At 46.4% G+C, this 26,864-nt stretch overlaps 1 protein-coding gene across 1 annotated transcript in view; it reads right to left on the reverse strand.

Moving 5' to 3' along the window:
• Positions 1–21,641, reverse strand: part of LOC144827955 (uncharacterized) — a 456,431-nt gene extending 434,790 nt beyond the window's left edge. The window contains exons 1-2 of the mRNA XM_078686115.1: positions 21,452–21,641; positions 16,053–16,103 (exon numbers count right to left, since the gene is read on the reverse strand). Coding sequence (XP_078542241.1) covers positions 16,053–16,103; positions 21,452–21,641 — 241 coding nt within the window. The remainder of the gene's footprint in view (positions 1–16,052; positions 16,104–21,451) is intronic.
• Positions 21,642–26,864: the final 5,223 nt, after the last annotated feature.

Below are 26,864 nucleotides of genomic sequence, written 5' to 3' on the forward strand. Positions count from 1 at the left end.
ATCGTTAGCTCTGGTTATGAAATTGTCTATAGGGCCAATCACTGAAGCTCCCCCAGCTGCGGTTTTACTTCGACTGCCCCTTGGAGACATGTTGAAGGGTAGTAATGTTCTAATCAGTCCACAATGTAAATTCTAAAAACAAATCTATTCAGGCAGGACAGAGAACAATTGATGCAGAGTGATATAATGGGCCATGCACCATCTAGTTCAGTGATAATCGGGAGGAGCAAGTCAATATGTCAGCGTGTTGACCCTCTCGGTACAAATGGGGAAAAGGGATGTGTATGCGCCACAGATAATCCAAAATCAGATAGTCAATGGTGGTTAGAGTACCTTAGATGATGGTATTAGAGGGGTGCGCCCGCCTCCTCGGGCCTCCTCGGGCCACAGAGGGCCCGCCCTTTGCCCGGCGTCCCGCCCGCGTCCCGCGAGGCGGTGGCTCGGTCTTCTTTATGCGCCTCCTGGCGCTCCGATGTCGTCACTGGAGGCGCGCCGCCGCAGAGGCTGCCGGGATTAGCAGTCCCGGGGCGGCCGCGCCGAAGGAGATGGTGTCGCTGTGCTCCTTTTCCTTTTGCGCTCCTGCGCGCTTATCCCGCTCGACGTGACTCTCGGCGGTGGACTCGGCAGGCAGAGTATCCCCCTGGCAATCCAAGTGTTATCCCCCAGCTACCCAGTTTGGTCAGATTTCTGGTTACCAGATTAATCAGTCCAAATCGGAATGCATGGTGTGAAACTTAGAACTACATCTCCCTATTTTAAAACAATAAGATATCTAGGAATTCAAATTACCCAGGATATTGAACAATTAACGGACAGAAATCTGGAGTAAGTAAACAAAGAAATTGTTGATTCTTTAAAGGGCTGGTCTCTTCTTCCTCTTACACTAATTGGAAGAGTAAATATTATAAAAATGATGCTTCTGCCCAAATTAATATTTTTATTTCAGAATATCCCTCTCGCATTCAAGGAAGATAAGCTAAGAAAAATCCAAGCTACATTGAATTCTTTTGTATGGGCCTCAAAGGGTATCAGGATCTCATGGAGGAAATTGCGTGGGGAAAAAAGCAAAGGTGGCTTGTGTGCCCAGATCTGAAGCTTTAAGCGTGGACTCTATTACTCAAAGCAGGGATTATGCTTTTTAATTGCCCAGATGGATCGGAAGCAGGCACAATGTTCAAGGAAATGCTGACAGGAATCCAAGGGGGATTATACGGTTTCTTATATAAGTATGGGGACCCGCCCTTTTTCAACAAGGTTTGTTTGAAGTTGTTGAGCGATATGGCTTTTACATGGGCTAGAGTAAGGAAATCTCTGAAAATAGCATACTATACAGCTATGGCCCCTATCTGGGACACTCCGGGTTCTCCAGAATGGACTAAGGATATTCTCGCAAAACCTTTGTTGGTTGCTGACATAAAATACTGGCTTCAGCTAATGCCTGATGGGACGCTCCTATCCTGGGATGAGATCTCTATCTTGACTGACAATAACTTATCAAAGTTTAAATACCTTCAAATAAAGAGCTGGAGTCAGGCTGTGGGATCGCAAGTGGGAATAACAAAAGTCTTGGAGAATCTGCTTCAAAGGAAGAGCAGGAAGATAAAGACAGCAACTTTGTATTGGTCTATCCTAGAAGCAGAGGTCGGCGATTTCACTTTGCCAGCTCACTTATGGGGAGACCACATTCTGGACGCAGATCTAGAGCAGCTATGGCAAGTATCCTTTGACTTATTATACACTACAGTATCTCCCGCCAATTTAAAACACAACCATTTCTTCTCTCTTCACAGAGTTTACTGGTCCCCTGCTAAGCTTTCTAAATTCACGAAAGGTATTACCCCCTGTTGTCCAAAGTGCAAGCTGGAAAAAGCAGACGATCTTCATATGTTTTTAACATGTCCGATCTTGTATAATTTCTGGCGTGCGGTATCTGAAAGTATGGAAAATATGTTTAATTTCAAAATCAAGGTCAGTATAACACTAATATTTTTGGGTATTTTCTCGAACTATGAATCACTTTCTCGAGATGTTAACAAGTTGTTGTTGTACTTAATTATACTTGCTAGTAGAGAAATTTGTAAATCCTGGTTAAAAGATACCGCACCCACTGATCTAGAATGGATTAATGCAATTAAACATACATTGAAACTAGACCGGGCAAATTGGAAGAGTAAAAAATATTTTTGGATTCCATGCATTGCTTGGTTGGATAAGCTTTAAAACAAGGTCCAATGATTAAGCTGTTTTGCAGAATAAAAAACCCTAGGATCAGTTCCACGACTGGTAAGTTAGATTAACTGAATTGACCTTTCCCTTATCAGGGTATCTGCAAAAAGCGCTTTCAATAAGATCTTCGGAGCCTATAACATATACTGGGGTACATCTGCTGCGTAGTGGATGGTAGTAATTGAATGTACTTCGAGAACATCTATTGGCGTATGAGGACCATAAAAAAGAGATGGGTATAGAACATTAATAATTATTGGTTCAATCATTACCAAGAAAAGCACTAGCCAAGGATAACTGAGGAACAGAGACAACTTTAGATCTCAGAATACTGCAGTGCTGACAAACAATGCTGTGCCTCCAATGCATATATCAATATACGCATTTATACAAGTTAAAGATAAATAGAAAGTGAGATCATTTTTTAAACATATGCAATTATCACTAAGTATACATAAATACGTATACAGAACTTAGAGAGTATTTGTGTCAGTCTACTTTGGTTAAACACAAGACTGCATTGGACAACTTATATTTACGCATTCAATAGCCCTATTCTCATTCTTCTCATTTACATGAAGCTTAAAAAAAAATACTGAACAAAATTTAAAGTTTGAAACTGCTAAATTTAGAGCAAACTCTCACGGATGTAAAGGGAAGCAATGTAATGTTGATGACAAACACAATGGTTATGATCAATCAAATCATTTATATAGCGCACTACTCACCCGGAGGGTCTCAAGGCGCTGGGGGGTGGGGGGTCCGCTACCGCTTGAACAGCCAGGTCTTGAGCTGCTTCCTGAAGGCGAGGTGGTCTTGGGTCAGGCGGAGGTGGGCCGGGAGGGAATTCCAAGTCTTGGCGGCCAGGTAGGAGAAGGACCTTCCTCCTGTGGTGGCTCTTCGGATGCGGGGGACGGCGGCGAGGGCGTGGCTGGTCGATCGAAGCTGTCGTTTGGGAGCGTAGAAGTTGAGGCGGCTGTTTAGGTATCCTGGGCCTTGGTTGTGTAGGGCTTTGTGTGCGTGGGTGAGGAGCCGGAAGGTGATTCTTTTGTTGACCGGGAGCCAGTGCAGATCTCTCAGGTGTCCGGATATGTGGCTGCGGTGGGGGATGTCCAGGATGAGTCGTGCTGAGGTGTTCTGGATCCGCTGGAGTCTCTTCTGGAGTTTGGCGGTGGTTCCGGCGTAGAGGGAGTTGCCGTAGTCCAGTCGGCTGGTGACGAGGGCCTGGGTGACCGTCTTCCTGGTCTCGGTGGGGATCCACCGGAAGATCTTACGTAGCATGCGCAGGATGTTGAAGCACGACGAGGAGACGGCGTTGACTTGTCTGGTAATGGAGAGGGAGGAGTCCAGGATGAAGCCCAGGTTGCGTGCGTGGTCTGTTGGTTTGGGTGCGCTGCCCAGGGCGGGGGGCCACCAGGAGTCGTCCCAGGCGGAGGGTGAGGATCCCAGGATGAGGACTTCCGTCTTTTCCGAGTTCAGTTTCAGGCGGCTGATCGACATCCATTTGGCTACGTCTGTCATCCCTTCGTGCAGGTTGGCTCTGGCGGTGGCGGGGTCGTTGGTGAGGGAGAGGATCAGCTGGGTGTCGTCGGCGTAGGAGATAATGTTGAGGTTGTGCTGGCGTGCGATGGCTGCGAGGGGGCTCATGTAGACGTTGAAGAGTGTTGGGCTGAGCGAGGAGCCTTGGGGAACGCCGCAGATGACTTCGGTGGCCTCCGATCTGAACGGGGGGAGGCGGACTCTCTGTGTCCTTCCGGCGAGGAAGGAGATGATCCAGTCCCGTGCCTTCTCCTGGATGCCGACGTTGCTGAGGCGCTGTACTAGGGTACGGTGGCAGACAGTGTCGAAGGCCGCGGAGAGGTCCAGGAGGATGAGGGCCGCTGTTTCTCCGTTGTCGAGCAGGGCTCGGATGTCATCGGTAGCTGCGATCAGGGCGGTCTCGGTGCTGTGGTTGGCCCGGAAGCCGGACTGCGAGAGGTTGAGGGAACCATTCGTCTCGAGGAAGGCGGCCAGCTGCTTGTTGACGGTCTTCTCGATGGCTTTTGCCGGAAACGGGAGCAGCGAGATGGGGCGGTAGTTCTTGAGGTCGGTGGGGTCGGCTGATGGTTTCTTAAGTAGAGCGCTGAGTTCAGCATGCTTCCAGCTCTCCGGGAAGGTAGCGGTGTCGAAGGAGGTGTTGACAATGTCCCGCAGGTGGGGTGCGATGACAGCGTCGGCCTTGTTGAAGACGTTGTGAGGGCAGGAGTCGGTCGGAGATCCGGAGTGGATGGAGTTCATCGTGCGGATGGTGTCTTCGGTGCTGATCGGGGTCCATGCGCGGAGGGTGGTGGTGGGGGGCGGTGGTTTGGTCATGGCGTGCGTCGGTTGAGTGCTGAAGCTGTTGTGTATGTCCGTGATCTTGTTGTGGAAGTAGGAGGCGAGGGAGTTGCAGAGGTCTTGTGAAGGGGTGATGTCGTTGTTTCCGGCGTTGGGGTGGGAGAGCTCTTTCACGATGTTGAAGAGTTCCTTGCTGTTGTGTGCGTTGTTGTCCAGTCGTTCCTTGAATGCGGTTTTCTTGGTGGTGTGGATCAGTTGGTGGTGTTTATGGGTGGCAAGCTTGAGGGCAGTCATGTTGTCCGGTGTTGGGTCTCTGCGCCAGGTTTTCTCGAGTGCTCTGCAGTTCTTCTTGGAGCTCTTGAGTTCGTCGTTAAACCATGGGGCTTTTTTGCTGCCGGGTCTGCTCGGCGGGGTCTTCAGAGGGGCGAGGTCGTCTGCGCAGTCGCTGAACCACTTCGTGAGGTTGGTGGCCGCTTGGCTTGGGTTCGTCGAGCTGGCGGGAGGGTTCTTGCTCAGGGAAGTAGCGAGCTGGTCTGCAGTGATCTTGTTCCAGCTTCTGCGGGGAACCTGTTGCTGGTGATGGTGGAGCGTGGTCCTCCTGAAGCTGAAGTGGACGCAGCTGTGGTCCGTCCAGTGGAGTCCCGTGGCGTGACTGAAGGTGATGTCCTTGCTGGAAGAGAAGACCGGGTCGAGTGTGTGTCCGGCGTAGTGGGTGGGGGTGGTCACCAGTTGCTTGAGTCCGAGGTTGGCGAGGTTGTCCAGCAGGGTGGTGGTGTTGCGGTCGTTGTTGTTCTCCAGGTGGAAGTTGAGGTCCCCGAGGAGGATGTAGTCGGCGGAGGGGAGGGCGTGTGGGCTGATGAAGTCGGCGATGTCTTCGCTGAATTGGGTGCGTGGTCCCGGGGGTCTGTAGATGAGGGTGCCTCGGAGGGTGGTCTTGGGGTTGACGTGGATCTGGAAGTGCAGGTGTTCGGCGGGTGCGAGGGTGTCGTCGGTGTTGGTCGTGATGCGGATGGTGTTCCTGTGGATGATGGCGATGCCTCCTCCGGTCTGGTTGATGCGGTCTCTCCGGATGATCTTGTAGCCGTCCGGGATGGCGATGGCGATGTCGGGCGCTGAGGAGGCGTTCATCCAGGTTTCCGTGAGGAAGGCGACGTCTGGGGCTGTGGTGTCGAGCAGGTTCCAGAGCTCGATGGCGTGTCTGTGGATGGAGCGGGTGTTGAGCAGGATGCACTTCAGGTGGGTGCTGCTGGAGGTCGGCTTGGTGGGTGCTGGTGAGGCGTGAGTCCGGTTGCAGGTGAACTTGCAGGCGTTGCAGCAGAAGGGTCCGTGGGTGCGTCTCGGGGTGGCTCGGTAGCATCCCGGGGATCGGCCGGAGATGAGTGCGTTGGGGGTGGCGGCGTCGTACGTCCGGCGGGTGGGCTGGGGTCTGCGGGGTCTGCGAGGGCCAGGGGTCCTGGCGCTGGGCGCGGTCCAGGCGCGGACGGGCGTAGATGGGCTTACCTTTGGCGCACCTTCAGCGCTCATTCGGTGCTCCCGCTGCGCGCGTCCGCTGCGCGGTCGCTCTGGGGGCGTCATAAGAAGGGGGACGTGAGGGCGGGTCAGCTGGGCGGCGGCGGGAGCGGCTCGGCCAATGGGCCGGTGGTGGGCGAGGCCTGGGCGAGCAGCGGCGGGAACTGGCGAGCGGCCGGCTCTGCAGTGGCTGGGCCGCTCGTGGGACCAGGGGGGCGTCTGTGGCGGCGGGAAGAAAATGCGGGAAAAGATGCGGCAGGTAGGCTGGAGCAGGGGGCGGCAGGAGGAGCAAGGGGGTGACCCGGCCCGGTGTGGTGAATTACCACAGGAATTGCTTTAAGTATTTTGTGTTAAAGAAAAGACAATTGCAAGGAAAATATATGATGTCATATTAATATAGCCTCCAGTGCTATATATTTTGCACAGGAATTTGAGATTTAAAGATCTTTAATGCATAAACAGAAGGTCAATGATTATTGAATAGAGCAGCCTTTGAGGACAGCCTTTGAGTAGAAGCAGACTTCCATTTGTTGATGGAGGTACATGGATGAGAAGTGACAATATAAAGTACATTTTGAAACCCAAAAAAGGGATAGAACATCCCACTTGCTTCAGTTTCTTCTTTAAAAGTAGTGGTGTGATAAATGTACAAAAAATTATAATTGTGCAACACCTCTTTCAAATCAAAGGGTATATCAAGGTCCTTTTTGGTGGGTTTCTGCTGTTCAACCAGATCCAGTTTAAGGGCATAAAAGATTGAAGTCATTTCCCAGATACCACACAGATGATATAATTGGAAGCATACATTTGAAAAGCCAAAAATACATCTTATATTTCTCAGGCCAGGTCGCTCCCCCACCGCTCCAGCGCTCCCTGCTAGTGCTGTACCCTCCGCCTGCTGCCCCTCGCCGCTGCTGGAAGTTTGAGGCCCTCCTCCACCCGCAGGCTCCCGCCGCGCCTCATCCCTGGTGGGCGGTAAGTATTTAGTCTGACCTTTTTCCTCCGTCTGTTTTCTTTCTCCTTGATTTCCTTTTGTATCGTGACACCTGCTTTTCTGCCTGTACTGTATCTGTATTCTGCCTTTAGTCTTTGCTTTGTGTTTCTCTTTGCCTTGTTTTTCTCACTGCCTGTTTGTTTTCTAGTGCCCGTCTCTCCCTGCCTTTTTCTCCCCCCTCCCGCTCCCAGCATTCCTTTCCCACTGCTGTGTCCCCTGCGGCCCCGCCCCCATCCTCTCCCATTTGCCTCCCGCCACCCGCCTCCCAGCAGCTCCTCCCTCCCTCCACCTTTCTTAATGCAGGTCGCTGCGCGACCAGGGTGCGAACCATGACCTGTTCTAAGGCCAGGTCGCTCCCCCACCGCTCCAGCGCTCCCTGCTAGTGCTGTACCCTCCGCCTGCTGCCCCTCGCCTCTGCTGGAAGTTCGAGGCCCTCCTCCACCCGCTGGCTCCAGCCTGCGCCTCATCCCTGTGGAGGGTGGTAAGTATTTAGTCTGACCTTTTTCCTCTGTCTGTTTTCTTTCTCTTTGATTTCCTTTTGTATCTTGCCACCTGCTTTTCTGCCTGTACTGCATCTGTATTCTGCCTTTAGTCTTTGCTTTGTGTTTCTCTTTGCCTTGTTTTTCTCACTGCCTGTTTGTTTTCTAGTGCCCGTCTCTCCCTGCCTTTTTCTCCCCCCTTCCGCCCAGCATTCCTTTCCTGCCGCTGCATCCCCTGCGGCCCCGCCCCATCCTCTCCCATTCGCCTCCTGCCACCCGCCTCCCAGCTGCTCCTCCCTCCCTCCACCCTTCTTAATGCAGGCCGCTGCGCGGCCGCGGTGCTGGCACGCCGGATTTGCGCCAGAGGCAAGCCCGTCTGCGCCTGTCCGCTCCTGGACCGCGCCCAGCACCAGAACCCCTGGCCCCCGCGCACCCCACTGCACCGGACCCAAACACAGCTACGACGCCGACTCCCTCCATGCTCTCAACACCGGCCGAGACCAACAATGCATCCAGGCCGCCCCGAAACGCACCCACGGACCCTTCTCCTGCTGCAAATGCAGCTTCACCTGCAACAGAACCACCAAACCATCAAGGACCAGACCCAATCACCTCCGCTGCATACTCCTCAACACCCGCTCCCCACGCAAACACGCCGTCGAACTCTGGGACATACTCGACAAACCCACCCTGGACGTAGCCTTCCTGACTGAGACGGCTACAAAATCACCCGCAGGGACTGCGCCAATGCTGTCGGAGGAGGAATTGCCATCGTCCACAAATCCACCCTCAAGGTCACCACTCACGCAGACGACACCCTCAACACTGCCGAACACCTGCACTTCCAGATCCACACCGACCCCAACACCACCCTCAGAGGGACGCTCGTCTACAGACCCCCCGGACCCTGGTCCCAGTTCAGCGACTCCATCGCCGACCTCGCCAGCACCCACGCTCTCGCCTCCACGGACTACATCCTTCTCGGGCATCTGAACTTCCACCCCGAGAACAACAACAACGCCAACTCCGCTACACTAATCGACAACCTAGGCCTCAGACAACTCGTCACCACACCCACCCACGCCGCCGGCCACACGCTGGATGCCGTCTTCAGCACAAGCACCCATGTCTCCTTCAACCACACCACCGAACCCCACTGGAGAGACCACCGCTGCATTCACTTCACCTTTAAAAAACCTGCCACGCACCACCGCACCCAACAGCTGCCTCGCTGCTGCTGAAGCAAAATCACCGAAGACCAGATGACCTCCACCCTCTCCCTGAACCAACCCACCGAGCCCACCAACCCCACCAACACAGACGCCGCAGCCCGCAACCTCAGACAGTGGATCAAAGATTGTGCCAACACCCTCGCCCCACTGAAGAAACCCCCCCAACAACCACACCAGAAAGAGAGCCTTCTGGTTCACCGACGAGCTCCTGGCCTCCAAGCACGCATGCCGGAAACTGGAGAAGAGAGGGCTCCACTCCCGCACACCGGACAACCACGCATCCCACAAGGATGCCATCCGCAGACACCACCACCATCTCATCAGATCAGCCAAGAGGTCCTCCTTCAAAGACCAACTGGACAACAACGCACACGACAGCAGAGAGCTCTTCCGCATCGTAAAAGAACTCTCCAACGCCAGCGCCAACGCCAACGACATCCCGCCCTCACAGGAACTGTGCGACTCCCTCGCCAACTTCTTCCACTGATCGCTGACATCCACGACAGCTTCAACACCACGACTGACCCAACCGCACCAGACCCCACCCCTCCTGCGAACACAATCAGCACCAACCTCCTGACCTCCTGGTCCAATGTCTGCGATGACGAGACACGCAAGGTCATGAACTCCATCCACTCAGGATCTCCGACGGACCCGTGCCCGCACCACATATTCAACAAGGCAGGCGCAGCCATCACACCCCAACTATGGATGGTCAACAACGGTAAACAGACATAATATCGACTACAAAATATCGAATGGACATAATATCGAGTTCAAAATATAGGCTGGACAAAATATCAAATGGACAGAATATAGACATCAAAATATCGTTTTGAAGGTAAGTAATGTAATATCGAATTTTAAAATATAGATAGTCAAAATATCAAAGTACATAATATAGGTTAATTAAAATATCGAAAATGTAATAATATCACATTTTTTATAGTGTATTTTATGTGTTAAAAGTGTTTATTTATGTTATAATGTAGTTAAAATAATGAATTTATAGTTAATTAAATTTTGCGTAATTTAATTCTGTACCAGGTTGTGGGTTTATAGGGGAATAGGGTGGGAAGTAATTTAATTGAAATTAATTAAATATGTTAATTAATTTATGTTTATTTGTTTATAATTGTTAATTAGTTTTTAATTTGTAATTGATTAAATTTTAATTGCCAATTAATTTTATTTAATTGATTAATTGACAATTATGTTAATTTAACTAATTTAATTTTTGTAGCAGGTTGTGGGTTTCTAGGGGAATAGGGTGGGAAGTAATTTAATTATAATTGATTAAATATGTTAAATAATGTAGTGTTATTTATTTATAATTAATAGTTATATAATTGTTAATTGGTAGTTAATTAACTTTTAATTGCCAATTAATGTTATTTAATTGATTAATTGATAATTATGTTAATGTATTTATTGGTATTTGTTTCTAATTAATTGTTAATTAATTTTTATTTAGTAATTTTTTAATTTTTAATTGTCAATTTTATTTAATTGATTAATTGATAATTATTTTAATTTAACTAATTTGATTTTTGTAGCGGGTTGTGGGTTTTTTGCGGAATAGGGTGGGAAGTAATTTAATTATAATTAATTAAATATGTTAATTAATGTAGTGTTATTTATTTATAATTAATAGTTATATAATTGTTAATTGGTAATTAATTAACTTTTAATTGAGAATTAATTTTATTAAATTGATTAATTGATAATTATGTTATCTACTTTCCCTACTGTTGCACTCACTGGAGTGGGAATGGTAATTTTTACCCTTACGCTATCCAACCCTTTCCCTACTGTTGCACTCTCTGGAGTGGGAATAGTAATTTTTACCCCTACACTATCCAACGCTTTCCCTACTGTTGCACTCTCTGGAGTTGGAATAGTAATTTTTACCCCTACGCTATCCACCGCTTTCCCTACTGTTGCACTCTCTGGAGTGGAAATAGTAATTTTTACCCCCACGCTATCCAACCCTTTCCCTACTGTTGCACTCTCTGGAGTGGGAATAGTAATTTTTACCCCTACGCAATCCAACGCTTTCCCTACTGTTGCACTCTCTGGAGTGGGAATAGTAAATTTTACCCCTACACTATCCAACCCTTTCCCTACTGTTGCACTCTCTAGAGTGGGAATAGTAATTTTTACCCCAACGCTATCCAACCCTTTCCCTACTGTTGCACTCTCTGGAGTGGGAATAGTAATTTGTACCCCTACGCTATCCAAACCTTTCCCTACTGTTGCACTCTCTGGAGTGGGAATAGTAATTTTTACCCCTACGCTATCCAACTTTTTCCCTACTGTTGCACTCTCTGGAGTGGGAACAGTAATTTTTACCCCTTCGCTATCCAACCCTTTCCCTACTGTTGCACTCTCTGAAATGGGAATAGTAATTTGTACCCCTACGCTATCCAACGCTTTGCCTACTGTTGCACTCTCTGGAGTGGGAATAGTAATTTGTACCCCTACGCTATCCAACACTTTCCCTACTGTTGCACTCTCTGGAGTGGGAATAGTAATTTGTACCCCTACACTATCCAACGCTTTCCCTACTGTTGCACTCTCTGGAGTTGGAATAGTAATTTTTACCCCTACGCTATCCACCGCTTTCCCTACTGTTGCACTCTCTGGAGTGGAAATAGTAATTTTTACCCCCACGCTATCCAACCCTTTCCCTACTGTTGCACTCTCTGGAGTGGGAATAGTAATGTTTACCCCTACGCAATCCAACGCTTTCCCTACTGTTGCACTCTCTGGAGTGGGAATAGTAAATTTTACCCCTACACTATCCAACCCTTTCCCTACTGTTGCACTCTCTAGAGTGGGAATAGTAATTTTTACCCCAACGCTATCCAACCCTTTCCCTACTGTTGCACTCTCTGGAGTGGGAATAGTAATTTGTACCCCTACGCTATCCAAACCTTTCCCTACTGTTGCACTCTCTGGAGTGGGAATAGTAATTTTTACCCCTACGCTATCCAACTTTTTCCCTACTGTTGCACTCTCTGGAGTGGGAACAGTAATTTTTACCCCTTCGCTATCCAACCCTTTCCCTACTGTTGCACTCTCTGGAATGGGAATAGTAATTTGTACCCCTACGCTATCCAACGCTTTGCCTACTGTTGCACTCTCTGGAGTGGGAATAGTAATTTGTACCCCTACGCTATCCAACACTTTCCCTACTGTTGCACTCTCTGGAGTGGGAATAGTAATTTGTACCCCTACGCTATCCAACGCTTTCCCTACTGTTGCACTTTCTGGAGTGGGAATAGTAATTTGTACCCCTACGCTATCCAACCCTTTCCCTACTGTTGCACTCTCTGTAGTGGGAATAGTAATTTGTACCCCTACGCTATCCAACGCTTTCCCTACTGTTGCATTACCTGGAGTGGGAATAGTAATTTTAACATTTCTGCTATCGTACGGTAATAATATTGTATGTTATTTAATTATATTATGTTACTATATATATATGTTTTAACAAATATGATTGTAATTTTTTTTTATAACTTTCATTAATTATTTAATTTTTATAAGGTAATTTAAGTATTTTTAAGTATATTTCAGTAATTATTTTTTAAGATTAATTTAATTTAACATTGTTTTTAATAAAGTCGATATTTTTTTAAACTACATTGTTGTTTAAACGATATTTTTTACTCGATATTTTTATACTTACCTGTTTGTAGATACAAACTCGATATTCTGTCTGTCGATAATTTGTCACCGATATTTATTTTTTATTTTTATTTTTTTAAGATTTTATTAATGAAGCAAGAGGAAGCAGTACAAATATCAGGTGTCCTACTATAAAATACAGAACAGGTACAGGCGGGGGAAATATTCATGCAAATAATAAAAGCGAAAGGAATATGTAACGTCTTGTCGATTACACATATTGAAAGGAGGAATAAACAATATAGTAGACGATCTAGAACAATCCCATCCGCAAGGCCCAGTCCTCAGAGGTACAGGATAATTAAAGCTAGTGTAGACACCCAGACAAATAAAGGATCAGTGAAGGATAAACAGCCCACCTCTTGTGAAAGGAAAAAAGAAAGAAAAAAGGAGCCATAGAACAAAACAAAGGCAAAATATACAGACCAATCGGGGAAGTTTAGCAAAGCACCACCCAACTCCCATCACATTATAGGTTACAATCCCTGCATTGAATCAAGCTATTTTATCAAACCCAAAGCATTCAAGCTCAGCCCTGGCCAGTACGGTCTTCCGTGAGAGTCTTTTTCTTTCGAACCACCATCTCAATGGAAAAAGCAGAACGTTCGTTAAAGTTCATGTCAGTGTTGCAGGATCGATAACAGGATAAAAGTTCATGATGTCCACAAATCGAGCGAGGGAGAGTGTCCAAAAATAGCGAGTCTCTCCAATAGTCACTGAGGAACTTGTTACAGCACAGAAGACTGTCAATATCTGTATTAGGCGGCAGCAGGATCGAGCAGGGAACGCTGGTGATAATCACGGGCTCGCTGGCTGTTAATTGGGAGCCGACAAAGCACATTAAATCCGGGTTCCGCACGGGGACCTCGATCTCAGGCATACATTGCACCGCTGGTACCACAGCTAGGTGAGAACTTAGCGAAGAGTCGTGATCCGGTCCCAAGATACCGTCCACTTTCACAATCAGTGTTCAGAATACAGCGGTGGATTGCGAATGGAGTGCCTCAATGGCGGCCATGACGGCCTGCAGCGATGGCGTGCCTTCCGTCCGCCCCATCCCCTCTAGCAAAGCGATAGAGCAGGACTCGAACCCCGGAGGCAGGCCACTCCGGGGTAACAGGCCACACGAATCCGATGACAACAGTGGGCGCTCTCCGTCTTGCAAGATCGACACCTTCGCCGATAGCGAGGGCCCCGGCCCGTCCACCCTGGGAAGGTAGCAGGGTCTCCGGGCGTCGGACCCCCGACCACGGCAACCGGTGCGGTATGCTGCTGCTTCCTCGGTGCAGACCGTTCACAGTGTCGCCATCCAAAACCAACAGTCTACGGCACACTTCGGGAGACCGGGCTCAGTCCAGGTCCAGCGGCCGATGTTGATCAACTCAGGATAGGCTAGAAATCGAGGCCCCGGCTTCCACACGGTGTTAGGCCAAGAATGGGCCAAGAATGGAAACACGGCGTATCTTCGTCATCCGATAAGATAAAAATCTCGGGATTGCACCTTTAGAAGCAGAAATACTTCATGAACACGGGAATCTGGTGCGAGTTCAGGATCGATGGCAGGATATACGAGCTGCTGGCGGTGGTCGGCAGAGCCGGGAGCTTACGCGGCCATCTTGATTGCTAGCGTAGCTCCTCCTCCCATCGCCGATATTTTTGATAGTCGATATTATGTCCCTCGATATTATGTCAGTGATCCGTCAACAACATCTCTTTCGAAACCGCGACTTTCACGGAAATCTGGAAGCATGCCGAAATTACCGCCCTCCTCAAGAAGCCCAAGGCGGACCCCAAGGACCTCATAAACTTACGGCCCATCTCCCTGCTCCCGTTCCCGGTGAAGGTCATCGAGAAAATCGTCAACATGCAACTGACCCGCCACCAAGAAGACAACAACATCCTGGACCCATCCCAATCCGGATTCAGACGAAACCACAGCACCGAGACAGCCCTCATCGCCGCCACAGACGACATCAGGCGCCAATTAGACAACGGCGAAACATCAGCCCTCATAAGGCCCTCGACTGGACCACGTCCTTCCTCTCTGGCAGATCCCAGAGCGTCCGCCTCCCTCCTTTCCGATCCGAAGCCACCGACATAATCTGCGGCATCCCCCAGGGCTCCTCCCTCAGCCCGACGCTGTTCAACATCTATATGGCCCCCCTTGCACAAGTGGCCCGCCACCACAACCTAAACATCATCTCCTACGCCGACGATGCTCAGCTCATCCTCTCCCTCACCAAGGACCCACGCACCGCCAAAACCAACATCCACAACGGAATGAAGGCCATCGCCGACTGGATGAGGAGCAGCCGTCTGAAACTGAACTCGGACAACACAGAGGTCCTCATCCTCGGGCCCAACCCCTCAGCCTGGGACGACTCCTGGTGGCCTACCACTCTGGGGACAGCACCGACACCCACCGACCACGCACACAACCTGGGATTCATCCTCGACTCCACCCTCTCCATGTCCAAACAGGTCAACGCCGTCTCCTCCTCCTGCTACAACACCCTCCGCACCATTCGCAGGATCTACAAATGGATCCCAACAAGAAGAACGGTGACACAGACCCTCGTCAGCAGCAGGCTGGACTCCGGCAATGCACTCTACGCCGGAATCGCAGCCAAACACCTACGACGACTCCAGCGCATCCAAAATGCCTCCGGCCGACTGATCGTCAATGCACCCCGCCGCTGTCACATCACCCCCCACCGGAGGAACCTACACTAGCTCCCCATCAACAAGAGAATCACCTTCAAACTCCTCACCCACGCACACAAAGCACTCCACAACGCCGGACCAGCCTACCTGAATAGCCGACTCAACTTCCACACCCCACCCGCCAGCTCCGCTCCGCCAGCCTCGCCCTCGCCACCGTCCCCCGCATCCAACGAACTACCTCCGGTGGCAGATCCTTCTCCTACCTCGCAGCCAAGACCTGGAACACCCTTCCTACCCACCTACGTCAGACCGAAGACCTACTCACCTTCAGAAAACTCCTCAAGACCTGGCTCTTCGAACAGTAGCGTTCCCCCGTCCCCCCAGCACCTTGAGACCCTCACGGGTAAGTAGCGCGCTTTACAAATCCCCTGATTGATTGATTGATTTGCACCTTAGGAGAGAGCAATATTTCACATAGATATTCACCAATATAACTGAAACAGTTCGTTATGCCTTCCTTTTGGCTGCATTGCGCGATCTAGGGATGACATTTGTGTAGAAAGACATATATCATGCGGAGAAAGTAATAATTTATTGTTATATTCAAAAGCTTCAAAATTCAGCTTGAGTGTTGGATAATAAAAAAGGATGGAGCAGCACTTCAGAATATAAAAACCTATATTGTTTTTTTTTCACTTGTATTATTGAAACAAATTTGACTTTAAATCCATCTAAATATTATGTGGCTAAAGAAACCAGTTAATATGTAACCTGATCCCAGAAGCGAACATAAGGACATTTGTGCACAGTACATGTGGAAACGATTGGATTTAAAAATCCCCCAGTAAAATCAAAGAGACAGTGCACCCTATGTGATTCAATGGAATATTGAAATGTAACAAATCTAAGGATATATTTAAAATGATAAGCAGTACTTACGTGGTTTGTTCACGGCTCCCCCTTTGGCAGGCATTGCAGCCACTAGAGGACCTGAAAACGAGAGTCCCACATGATAGTTTCAGTTTTCAAAATAGATTCAGAAACAAACGTGTTATTACTTTTTTATTTGTATTTATTTAGGCAACTCCAGTTAATACATATAATCAGTAAATAGAAATACATATCAGTAAATAAATATACATAAAAACATTTATGATTCATAGATAAAAGCACCAATTCTGCACAAAAAGAAGAACACTCGATCAGTGTGGAGCCATAGATTGCCAAGATAAATAGGTTAAGAGACATCATTAATTATAGCCATCCTTTTACAAATGTGATTAAATTCTCTTACGGCCCTCTTACATCACTAGTCCAGGCCGCAAATGGTGACCAGATTTTATTGCCACGCATTCTCGAGTATCTCCCCCTTGTGGAGTAGATGGCTTTTTCTTGGTTATATACGCCCAAACACCTATCTAACCACATTTGAAAGGTAGGAGGATCAACATTCTTCCAATTAGCGGCGAGTAAAATTCTATATACCGCTGTACCAATAAAAATACATTATTCCTCCTCGACACTTAGCCCTAGAGTGTTATCATAGCCAAGAATAAAAAGTGTAGAAAATTCCGTCACCGTGTGCCCAAATACCTCCTCCCAGAATCCACTCAGCATCCTTTTAAGTAATGTTAATTTAGCGCAGTTATAAAACATACGGGGCAAGGTAGCTGGCCCTGATCCACACCTGGGGCAAAAATCATTTATTCTTTTCCACCATGCAAACAACTTGGCAGGGGTAAAATATAAATCGAAGATGGTTTTGTACAGCTGAGCTTTTAGGTTAGAAGATAAAAGTATTTTTGATGTTGAAGACAAGCTCATATCGATATCGATATTGGGATTAGCAAGTTTTGCCGCCCAGGACGACTCTGTGTGTTGTCTGGTAGTTTTCAAGGAGTAGATTATAAAGTGTTCCAATTCTTGTTGAGTTCTTAACTATGATATCTAAAAATGGAACCCTAGGAGTTTTTTAAATTGAGAATAGTGTTAACCTGAATGAATTTAAAATGATGACTATTTCAAAAGTTCTCTGTAGGGCCATAAACCGGGTATCTGCCCCTTCCCCCAGAAATCACCTATTGTTTTTAGACCCAAGCCTTCCCATTTTTTGGCCATGTCGTCATTAGTCTGTGGGGGTAGTAGAGAGGAATGCCAAAGAGGGGTATACCTATTACACTTTGAAATTGCCATGAATCTAGGAACCTTCATCCAAACTTTCCAAACCCATGTGATTATCTTGAATGTAACTTTTTTATAATAGCGTGGCTCTAGTTGTCTCAGTAAGAGCCCTTGGGCTTTCTTTCCGACCAATAATTCATATATAGACTATAGTATTTCTATGCCTGATATATTTTCGTTCAGGGCCTTGTTATTAAAAAGAGGTGCCATTTGATGAAGAAGAGCAGCCCAATTGTATAATGTTATGTTGGGCATTGCTAGGCCACCCCTATTTTGTGGTAGGGATAGATATTTCAGTGACCTCCTAATCTTCCCGTATTGCCAAACAAAATTAGCCAGTTGCGATTCAAGTGTTTTTATAATGTTATCTTCAACAAATAAAGGAATAGCTTGAAACAAATACAATTTCCTAGGGAGTATGTTCATTTTTAAGAAATTGCCCCTGCCAATAATTGATAGATGTAAACTGTTAACTCTTCTATTCTTTCTTATGCTCCTAATTAGGGGTTCAAAATTCAGATTGCTAATTTTTTCAAATTTAGGATTTAGACATACCCCAAGATACTTAGCCTTATCTGTTTTCCTTGGGTCATCATAATCATTATTATCAGTACATAAAATTACAGTTTTATCTTTGTTGTGTAATTAGCTCTATTTCTAGAACTGCCTCTGCGGGATTAACTGCCACATCATCGGCGTATGCTAGTATTTTAGTTTCATTCTTGCCAACAATAACTGGTTTAATTTTCTGGGTCTGTAACAAATGAATAATCAGAGGATTGATGTACAAAGCAAACAGTATCGGAGAGCAGGGACAACCCTGTCTCGTTCCCCTCGATATATTAATTGCACGAGATTCTATACCCATTAGTTGAAGCCTAGCTTTTGGTTGTTAGTACATAGCTCGAATAGATTTAATGGACCCAGGCCCAAATCTGTTTAGTTCAAGCACACCCCAAAGAAACTCTCATGACACCCCTTTCAAAAGCCTTCTCGGCATCAAGGAGGATCATCGACATCTGGCCCCCTGTCCTGGACATTATATCAAAAAGCGAGATGACTCTGCGGGTATGATCCGTTGTGCCCTTACCGGATATGAAACCATGTTGCCAGGGGGAGACCAGATGTTCAAAGACCCTCCCGATCCGATTAGCTAGAATTTTAGCATAAAGCTTAGAATCAGAGTTAATCAGGGAGATTGGTCGGTACGAAGATAGATTCTCGACAGGTTTACCCCTCTTAGGAGAAATGACTATATTTGTCTCTTTCCAAGACTCTGGAGCAGTTCCAGTTAGTTGTATTCAAGTAAATAAATCCACCAAGAGGGGTAACATTTGTACTCCTAGTATTTTGTAGAGTTCTAAGGGGATTTTGTCGGGCCTACAGCTTTCCCTGAAGCTAAGTCAGGCAAGGCTAGTTGTACCTCTGTAGTACTAATTTCTTTATCAAAATCGTCTCTAGCCAGATCATCTAGGAACTTACACCACCCAGTATCTGTTGTAAATTCTCTCAAGGCTTTCCTAATTTCCTCCGGACCGGCTAAAGTATCATTTTGATATAACTTCTGAAAATATTGTTGAAACACTTCAGCGATATCGTCTGGGTTTGTATATTCCTGGCCGTTTGTTTTAATAGAAGCTATCGTAGTATATGAAATCTTCTGCCGAGTGCAAAAAGCCAGCTGTTTACCCTCTCTCTCTCCATTTTCACACATAGCACTTAGCACATTAGATACATTTATTGTCAATATTAGGGGATTAACGTCCGAAATTATTTTTGGACTTTTTTTAGCTTCGGCTCGATAAACCAAATCACTAGTCACTAATATATAATCTATCCTGACATATTTGCTATGAGGATATGAGAAATACGTATACCCGGGGTCAGGTTGATTTTTGGCATCCCAGATATCTACCAAACCATAACTATCTCTGAGTTGGCAGATGGCTCTATATACTCTTGGTTTCCGTCCTGAATATCTGTCCGGCATCTGTTCCTAAATGCGGATCCCAAAGAGCTATTTAACTCACCACAAAAAATCAATGATCTTGGCCATGAGGCAAGCTATAATTCAAGATCCTCAAATATTTGTGGGTTATCCTGGTTTGAACCATAAACCGAACAAATAGTTACCCCAGATAACAATTGTATAATAACCCACCTCCCCAGAGTATTGACAACCTTCCGCTTAGCTAATCCTAAGGATATTTTACCTAAAATAGCTACCCCCGAATATTTGAGGTTTGTGATGTGCAGGCAAGAATATTATAGCCCCCAACCCTTAACAAATCTCTTTTTTCCCAAGGCAGGTGTGTCTCTTGTAGACAGATTATATCTGAGGTATTTTGTTCAATAATTTTGCCAAAATGAGCTCTCTTGCTCTTGTCATTTAGACCCGCCGCATTCCAAGTACAAATCTTCCTCATTATAATTTGCTACATAGTTTTGAAGATCTTCCCAACTTATTCTCAGAACACTGACAAACTTTCAAAATACATTGTGCTTTTTGTTTTTCATTTATTCATGCTACAAATGTCACCATGTCGATATCAGTAATATTAATGGAGTTGCTTTCTTTTATATTAGACCCCTGCCTGCCCTCCACCTTCCTCCCCTCCCCCAAAAACCCTCCCAGCACCTGGTGTCTATTAATGATGAGCATGCAACACATGACCAGAGCTCAGTCATTATATGTTTATAAAATAATACTACATGCTGAGCTCCCAGTTTTACCCCTTTTAATCTAATTTCCCGTTCTTTCTTTTTTTTGTCTAGTGTTACTACGACCAATTCAAAAAACATTTAAAAAAATCAAGACATTTCTGAGCTAGATCTGTACTAGATCTAACTTAACCCATCGAGATACTCTTTGGCCTTAATTTCGGAGGGAAAAAATGTGTTTTCCCCCCCAAATCACTTTAATCCGAGCAGGGTTGCTAAGGAAAGCCTGTGCTTTCTTATCCTGAAATGGCTTAATTAATTGGCGCAGCATCCACCGTCTCTCAATGGTGGAGTGACAGAAATCAGGGCGCACAAAGTAGGAGGCATTATTTCTGGCTCGTTTTGACTCTGGTCTAGTATTTTGAAAAACCGCCTGGCAAAATACACAAGAATGGCACGAGCATAGGCCCCGGGTTTAGCTGGTTGCTATAAAGTAAAGGGTACACGATGGGCACGTTGGACTTCTAAAGCCCAATTCCACCCAGTAAGCTCTGGCATAGAGTCACTAAATGTAAATGTAATGTTATTGGAGACAGGCCATTCAATTTAGTTGACCTTGTTTTCCAAACACATATTTTAATATGCCTTTGGTGATCAACCATTAAATGAATTTTTGATACACCCAAGCCATTTTTAAGTCACCACCTCACACTATTCACGTAAATCCTTCACTTAGCCTTCACATCTTCACATTACCCGCTCCGCAGTAAATCTGGCGTTGTAGCACACTGGGGTGACATTCGGTCACACCCAGTGGGGCCCGATGATGAAGCATGTCACCGACCAGGTCGGTGAGTGAGGGCTTTCTAAACACACCTAATGGGTGTTGTTGACTTCTTGTGCTCAGCTACCTTCTCGTTTTGTATTAAGTAGCACTCTTCTGTTGGTATTTGTCTAATCTAAGTGGGGAGTAAGAGTGCCCGTTCTACCCTACCTCTCTTCTTGTTGATTCATGAACTGGTTGTTGATCAGGTTTTGACATACGGGGGTGTTAGTGAGTTGGTTAGTTGGAGTATAGTCCCATGCCAAGTCTTTTGTTCCATGTCATGTTGTTTTCTTCTTAAAAACAGTTTTAGATTTAGGTGCAGAATCCTCTGTTTTTTCACTACTGCTCTCATCTGTGGCACAGGAAATATTACCCTCAGACCATTCGCCTCTATCAGAGAAGGAAAAGAAACCGCTGGGGTCTTTATCCAGCTCAGTCGCATTGCTGCTCTCAATATTCCCATTAGCGAGACCTATGTTCTGTGCCCTAGCAGGATCCCCCATCCTTGTATGTTGCACTTGAGAGATATTAACTTAGTTATCAGGCTGAGTCGGTTGAGTTATTTGAGTCACTTGGGTAGCACCCACTGAGTTAATAGGGTTGTAAGAGCACCTTGCCCCATCAGACACAGAATCTTTTGGCATCAGAGAGGGTAGTGGTGAAAACATACCTTCAACTTGACATCTATCGATTTCGCCATTGGGTTGACCCATCACACACTGCTCCAGCCTCGGCTCCAAGCAGTTATTTTCACCAGTGAGCGAAAGTGTTACAGGGGCACCAAAAGAATCAGGGACGCTGTCTATTAGCCCAATATCTCCGCGCTTAGTCTCGATTGTTGCTGTAACAGCAGCCTCCATACCGTCATTCAGTCTGGGCTTACACTTCCCTCCTTGAACCGGAACCAATCTCGCCGGTGCCCTTCAAAGTAGATCAGCCACTGTGAGGCCGGCAGCATTCACTTTCTGTGCCGTAGTGTTTCCATGTTTCGCCGTCTTGGATACTGGTGAAGCGGCCTCCCGTGTCTCCACGACTCCTCCACTCACTTTGTCCAGCAGGACAGCAGTCTCACGCTGCGCCAACCTCGCCACCCTCGCCTTGGCAGCCACCGCTGCCACTTTGGGAGCCATGGAAGCGTGAGCACCGGAGAAAATTGATGGGTAAGCGTCAGCCCCCACTTTCACTTTGGGATATACTCTTCGCAAGTGTCGCAGGACAGCCAATCCGATTATCGTGCCCAATGCCAGGAGATGATGACTAACAGGCTCTAACCCCTCACGATCAGACTTCGTGGTCATTTCTTTTGTCTCTCATCTGCCATTCATATAAGCGGCTTAGCTCAGCACTAGCAAAGTATTTTTTTAGAGAGCTCCGGTCATGAGTGTGCACTGCAGTTTCACACAACCGCCATCTTGGCTCCCACTACATGAGTTATTACTTTTTAGTGATACCCAGTCCCTCTTATGCTGCATCTTCGCACCTTAGGATTACTGCTAACATATATTAACTCATATGACATGAATCAGGGCACAGAAAATGCAGTACTTAATGACTCTAGCATCACTACTAAAAGCATGGGGCAAGTATAACTGAGGAACAGGAATTGTGAGATTTAACCAAGTGTTTAGACAACTTTAGTCTTAGAGTTCTGCAGTGCTGACAAACACTGCCATACCTACATTGCATACATCAATATATGCACATAAACATATTACAAAATATGTGCCCCTATTCACAAAGGTAAACTTGCACTTTTGTCTAATTTTACTACTTTTCGGTATATTGACAAACTTAAACTTAGACCAAATGTCTAACTTTACTACTTTTCTGTATTCACAAAGGTAAAATTAGATGCACATAGGTTGGTTTAGCCAAGTTTTACTATCTTGGAGACGAATTCTCCATTTTGAATTTTAAAGTGCAGTGCATTGCGTGACAGTGATATGCCACACTTCGTATGATGCTGCCATGCTTTTGGTTGGCACCTTGCACCTTGCTGGATAGGGGTGAGCAGCTGCATGCCACTCCAGATCATTAAATAAATATGTGAGAGCTGCAGAGCAACTCTGATTTGTTGCCTGAAACTACAAGGAGAAGAAGGACTGCCTTGCTGGGACCTTGTTCTACACCACACAGGATTGCTAGCTGAAACACTGCTCCTGATGAACACATAGAACAACAACCCTGAGGGCTTTGCCTTGCTTTAAAAAAGATTAAGGAGTGGACTCCCAGAACGCAGTAGGTTAGCAGGGTGTCCCTGCACCATTTCCCACAAGAGGCCTCAGCTTGGAGTGCATCCATTGGACTTTTAAGGATTTGGCTAGGTGCATTGTGGGAATTGTAGTCCTAAACTTCCAACAACCATCTCAGAGCTTCAAGACACTTGGATGTGTGAGTTTTGGTTATTTGAACCCTCAAGAGGAACTTCAGGAAGACATTTCAGAAGTTTGGAGAAGTTTTGAGCAACTTTTGGAAAAACTTCATAATTGGACCAACTCAATGGGCAACAGTCAAGCCGGCTACCTTCAACCGCAAGCCAATCTAGATTTCTGGTAAATCGCGCTGAAATCTCTGGAACTCCAGAGTTCCAGGATGTGGCCGGGGCCTCGACAAGAAGCAAACTGATGATGTTGCTTTGAAATTGGCCTATTGGAGGGGCCTGAAGAGACGTGAAGAGAAAATCCTCCAGAAAAGTTTCTACGTCCAAATGCTACATTTTGACTGACTGGGACCTCCTGTTTAGTGTATCTGACCAGTACTCCATCATGGTAGTCAACCTCAAACTTTGACTGTTCCCTGGTCAAGCGAGCATGACTGTATGTCAAAAGTTGGAGCTATGGGCCAGATGTAGGTCGCCAATTACCGGTCGGTAACGGCCGATTTTGGCCGTTACCGACTGGTAATTGGTTTTCGAGATGTAGGGGCCAATATTTTACAGATTCGGTAAATTTACCGAAACGGTAAATTTACCGAATCTGTAAAATACAGAATCTGTAATTTTACCGATTCGGTAAAACCCAGATGTAGGTAGCACTGTTTACAGTGCTACAGGCCTTCAGAATTCAATTGGGTGGTAAAATACAGAATTCAGGTGTGCATGCACATCTGTGCATGCACACCTGTGCCATGTGACACACAGACATGCCCTTAGGGCATGTCTGTGTGCCTCATGGCACACATGCCTGTATTTGGGGTGCTAGAGGGTGTCAAAGTGACACCCCCTGCACCCTTGCTGAAATCGGTATTTACCGAATCTGTAAATACCGATTCGGTAATGCCCATTGATTCCTATGGGCTTCAATGCCCATAGGAATCAATGGAACAACCAAAACAAGCACCACGTAAGTACGGAGTACTACGTAAACACATGCAATCTCCAAAATGTACAATAGAGCACGTCGTACGACGAGAAGCTGTACCAGGAACCGGTGACAGGGAGGCCGCTGCTTTTTAATCAGATCAAAATAGCGACTACGGACATATCCGCCAAACGGCAGAAAGAAGCATATTTCATGACCCTTCCTATCGGCACATCAACAGCAAGCCTTCCCATACATAAGACGGGACTGCAGTTAGCATTTTATTAAAAAGGAAACTTGTACCTGTTTTTAAAAAATATCCCATACGGTGGTCACCCCTGGTACAACGTTTTTTTACGAGTGTTGCAATATTCGAATTCAGGTGAAGAAAAAATTGTATATAAAAAAATCTTTGCCAAATTATGCAAGATATGCTGCTAAAGGAATAAGAAGCCATATCATCAAGGGAATATTTGTTACCTAGAATTCCTCAAACCACGAGTGAATTTTATTTTAATAAAAACCGTCCTGAAGAAGGTGTACCTATCCTCTCAAGACACCGAAACGCCGCGTCGACTTTTTGGTTTTTAATTGTATTTTGTAGCAATTTCATGTATTGTGTAGACTGTATTATGCATATATCTTTTTAAGAAATAAATTGATGATTTTAATTTTCTGGTACTCACTAGAGTTTTTTTATGTTGTTTGCTTCTGGGACATTGTTTCAGAGTCACTATACTGACGTTTAGCCATTACTTTGTAAAACATTATAGTTTGTGTTAGTGTGTATGGTCACTTCTTAGATCTGATACTGAGAGGTATAGACGCCTCAGGTTGGATACATTATGATTAAAATGATATCCTTAAGCTCAGGGACTTTTTTCTTTTAAGCTCCTCCACAAATAACCCAGAGAGGGCCATCTGAAGACAAGAGCTTGAAGCTTGGATGACTTACGAAGCCTTGGAAGAGGAGAAGTTATCACCAACTAGAGAGAAGTGGGAGGAGGCAAAAGTAATAAGAAATGGTGTGAGCGACAATGAAGAAGATGCTGAGATGCCCAGGGTTAGTGAGTTTAATCCCAGGTTGTACATTGAGGTGATGGTATTGACAAATGGCTGACTGTATTTAAAAAGGACCCTCTGATAAGAGAGGTCCACTCCAAGTTTTGAGATTGACTTCTGTGGAACTGATCGCAGTAGCTGGTAGGGATAGGCTCCTGACCTTACAGATGAGGCAAACTCTTACTCCCTCATGAGGTAATGTTTAGTTAGGAAATTTGGTCTCATTCCAAGAGCAGTACAGGGTAAAGCTCAGGGACACCCAGAAAGTTAACATATAGTCCTACGTGGACTTTGTGGATATCTTGGTGAAGGTACTAAAGGCTGGATTAGATATAACCAAGTGAGCATGTATGAAGTACTGTATAATATCTTGCTGAAAAAGCACATCCTGACTCATTATGCACAAGAAAAGCTATGCCAGTATCTAGTGGACTCTAAGCTGACTAGCCGTAGGGAGTTTGTGGACCTAGCTATTGAGTGGTTGAGGACCCGGTTTTCCAATCAGCACCGGGGGGGTGGGCAGAAGAAGGAAGGAAAAGCTCCCCTGGGGGAAAGCCCATTGGAAAGCAGTTCAAAAATAGAAAGTCTTCACAAAACTCATAAAAACATGTGATTTCGGGGAGGGACCCCAAGTCAAGCCACTTTCACAAAAAGGGTTATCAGCCACGCCAGTGTGACTATGATCACAGAAAAACTGGTGTCCCCAGAGCAGATCATACCTGGTGTGTATCATCAGATAACCTATACAGACAGCAGAGCCAGACTCCACACAGTGGCAATGGTGAGTTTGGATTTGGGAGGTGTGTTAGTCCCCAGCAGGTAGTTGTGTGTTCTGCACTCCCAGTAGACTGTCTATTGGGAAATGATATTGAAGCATCTTACTGGTCAGGGCTGGAGAAAATGGTTCATGCAAGGATGCTGGATCTCTTCTCCCAGAGTTTGTATGTGCTGTCTCCAAGTCACAGACTAAACAGAAGGTACATGCCGGACACTTTGACCCAGGAATAATGGGCCAAGCATCCAATGGCAAGGGAAAGGACAATGGATCTAGTTAAGGTAGCCCAAGGATCTCCAGATGTGCAGCAGGAATCTGACGACTGAAGAAGGGATTCAAAGTCTGTCAGATTTTGCATCATTGACATGAACTTGTTGACCCTCCGGTGAGGAGTTTTGCCTCGGACAGAGAGAGTGTCCCACTTTTGAGAGCTTGAATCACACTGCCTCCAGGGAAGAGAATGGGTTTTCAGTGGATTCCACAGAGTCTACTGCGAGAATAGTGGTCTATATACTGAGGCTAGAGACATCGAAGAGGGAGCCAACAGCAGGTTGGTGGTCCCCAAGAAGTACAGGTAATCCATTCTCTCCATTAAGTCATGATATCCCCTTTGGCAGGTAATTTTGATCCGAATATGACTTGGAACCGGTTGGTTAGCCATTTTTATTGGCCCAACATATCTGACAAAGTGAAGGTGTTTTGTATCTCCTGTGCAACCTGTCAGGCTAGTGCAAGACAGGAGACAAGCCAAAGGCTCCCTAGATATAACTGCCAGTGGTAGGTACTCCCTTTGAGAGGGGGCGGGCATTGGGCTTCCCTATAGCCACCAACGGCAAAGGGAACAAAAGTATCTTGGTGGTAGTGGGCCATGCAACAAGATACAGTGAAGCAATACCACTCGGAACAGTCTCTGCTCCTTTGGTGGCTAGGGCCCTACATGGTGAGTT

Source organism: Lissotriton helveticus, chromosome 4_1 (genome assembly GCF_964261635.1).
Source record: "Lissotriton helveticus chromosome 4_1, aLisHel1.1, whole genome shotgun sequence".
Taxonomy (NCBI): Eukaryota; Metazoa; Chordata; class Amphibia; order Caudata; family Salamandridae; genus Lissotriton; species Lissotriton helveticus.